Here is a 2,974-nt window from a genome sequence, read left to right as displayed (position 1 = left end):
CACAGCTCATTTCCAAAATCCCTTCATTCCACCCTCCCAGCCTCCCCATTCATTCCCAAATACCCTCACTTGACCCCTCACCTGTTGCCAAACACCCTTGCACCCCACTCCCCCCAATGCCCCCACCACCACCACCGCTCCCAGCCTGAAGTGCCCTAGTCCTGGTTTGTTCTTGTGGCCCTTGTGCTGTGTCTGATACGTGTGTTGTCATGTGCTGCTTAGGGTCGGACATTATCTTCACCAGCCGCGTCCAGGGCACCAACATCCTGAGGAAGCCCACCGTGCGATGGTTCAAAGGGAAATGGATGGACGTGTCCAGTAAAACCGGAGCTCACCTCCAGCTGAAGGAGACATACGATCGTAACAGCAAGGTAACAGACCTGGTCATTCCCAATAGTGAGCAGTCACTCCACCCAAGAGGGGCAAGACCAGAGCAGTCGATTTTACCCCCCAAACCCTAGTGAGAGTGAATAGTGAGTAGTCAATTCCCTGGGGAAGGCTAATAGTGAGCAGTCAATCCTCTGGTGATAGCCAATAGCAAGCATTCAATCCCCCCGGTGAGGCCAGTAGCGAGCAATTGATTCCAGTGCCCCCTCCCCGGGTGTAGCGAACATTTGATTCCCCCCTGCTCCAGGCCAATAGCAAGCAGTCAGTCGCCCAGTGAGGGCCGGTAATAAGCAGTTGTTCCTGCCTCGTTGGGACCTATAGTAGCAATCCCCTGGTGAGAACCAATAGCACACGGTCACAGGCCCCATGAATGTCAATCACAAGCAACTGATCCCCCATGAAGGCCAATGCGAGCAGTCATTCCCCCTAGTGAGGGCCAATAGTCCTGTCTGACATGTCGTCTCTCTGCTGTAGATGTGCAGCCTGTTCAACCTAATTCAGTATCTGGAGAGACAGAAGGGCTAATCCTCTCTGGGGCATCTTTCACCCAGTCTCACAAAGAAGCAGGAGCTTCCCGCAGGCTGCAATGCTTTGCAGTGTGTGTCACAGTTAGAGACTGGGCACAGGCTCACCACATCTCAAAATTGTTAACCTTCCCGACGATGTTGTATCTTCACTGAGATAACGTTTACCCTTGCTGGCAGTCTCTCTCTGGTTCACACAGGTCTACACGTTTGAGATGCATATCATACAGGCAAAAAGCAATGACGCAGGGGGTTATCGCTGTGAAGTGACTGACAAGGACCGGTTCGATTGCTGCAACTTTGAATTGACCGTTCACGGTGAGCGCCTCCACGAACAGACAGAGAGGAAGGTAGTCCTCAGAGACCGTTGGCAGGTTGGGATGTATGATGACCAGCCAATATCCCAAAATAACCACCCCTGTGTGGGATGGCCAACATCCCATTTCAGTGAAGCTCACTTGGTTCAGAAGCAAAAATACTGCAGATGCTGGCGATCTAAATTAAACTCAAAATGCTGGAGAAACTCAGCAAGTTAGGTAGCATCCATTAGGAAAGAGAAACTGTTAGTGGTTCAAGTTAATGCATGAAAATTGGAAGAACTCAGAGATGTAATCAATCTTAAAGTATAGTTTTAAAAGGTGATGTAAATTCTAAATGGGTTGCAGGAGCAAAGGAACCTGGCTGCATATGTTAGAAGGTGGCAGGATGAGTGAGGGAGCAGTTAATAGAGCATATGGTGTTCTCAGCTTTATTAACACGGGCACAGAGACCAAGATCAAGGAGGTGATATTGAACGTGTTCATCCTCATGTGGAGTATTATGAAGTAATTGAATGCACCGGAGAGAGTGCAGAGGTGATTTACAGGAATCGTTCCAGGGATGAGGAACTTCAGTTATGAGGATGGATTGATGAAGGTCGGATTGTTCTCCCTTGGACTCACGATTTAATCGAGGTGGAGAAGCAGAAATAATATCAGATCTTCTCCAGAAGACAAAATGGAAGCAGAGACTTTGATTTCATGTCATTGATCTTGATGCTGGGGCCAGAAGGTTAAGAGGTTCTCTGGCTAACATTGAACCTGACCAGGACAGCGCAGCAGGTTAAGGACAGAGGTCAGACAGAGAGCAAGGTAGAGATTTAAAATGGCAGTTGGCTGATCGTTTTGAATCATTTTGCAGACAAGGTAGAAATGTTGCACAAATTAGTCGCCCTTGTCTGTGTTACATTTCCGCACATGAGACCACATTGTGAGCAGTGAATACCGTAGACTCGATTGACTCACTGCCATACCTGAAAGGTGTGCGTTTTGGATTTGGACAGTGAGGAGATGAATGGGCAACTCCTGTGGAAAGATGCATGAGAAAGGAAGGGGAGGATGAGTGACAGTGAGAGGACATCAAATCATATTTTATTAAAAATTCTATTTGAGTCAAAGAGATGTACAGCGCAAAAACAGATCCTTCAGTATGACCCATCCATGCCGACCAGATATCCCAACCTAATCTAGTCCCACCTGCCAGCACCCAGCCCATATCCCTCCAAACCCTTCCTATTCATATACCCATCCAAATGCCTCTTAAATGTTGCAATTGTACCATCCTCCACCACTTCCTCTGGCAGCTCATTCCATACACATACCACCCTCTGCGTGAAGAAGTTGCCCCTTAGGTCTATTTTTATATCTTTCCCCTCTCACCCTAAACCTATGCCCTCTAGTTCGGGACTCCCCGACTCCAGGGAAAAAACTTTATCCATTTACCCTCTCCATGCCCCTCATGATTTTGTAAACCTCTATAAGGTCATTCCTCAGCCTCCAACGCTCCAGGGAAAACAGCCCCAGCCTGTTCAGCCTCTCCCTGTAGCTCAAATCCTCCAACCCTGGCAACATCCTTGTAAATCTTTTCTGAACCCTTTCAAGTTTCACAACATCTTTCCGATAGAAAGGAGACCAGAATTGCATGCAATGTTCCAACAGTGGCCAAACCAATGTCCTGTACAGCCGCAACATGACCTCCCAACTCCTGTACTCAATACTCTGACCAATAAAGGAAAGCATACCAAA

General features: G+C 48.0%; 1 protein-coding gene across 1 annotated transcript in view; it reads left to right on the top strand.

Annotated features, from left to right (window-relative positions):
• The window catches only part of LOC122557998 (myosin-binding protein C, cardiac-type-like), a 17,821-nt gene that overhangs the window by 10,118 nt on the left and 4,729 nt on the right, over positions 1 to 2,974 (top strand). The window contains exons 5-6 of the mRNA XM_043706302.1: positions 223 to 371; positions 1,112 to 1,229. Of these exons, the coding sequence (XP_043562237.1) occupies positions 223 to 371; positions 1,112 to 1,229 (267 nt within the window). The remainder of the gene's footprint in view (positions 1 to 222; positions 372 to 1,111; positions 1,230 to 2,974) is intronic.

This window comes from Chiloscyllium plagiosum, chromosome 16 (assembly GCF_004010195.1).
Source record: "Chiloscyllium plagiosum isolate BGI_BamShark_2017 chromosome 16, ASM401019v2, whole genome shotgun sequence".
Classification (NCBI taxonomy): domain Eukaryota; kingdom Metazoa; phylum Chordata; class Chondrichthyes; order Orectolobiformes; family Hemiscylliidae; genus Chiloscyllium; species Chiloscyllium plagiosum.
Note: the sequence above shows the minus strand (reverse complement) of the source record. Positions and strands in the feature narration are given on the sequence as shown.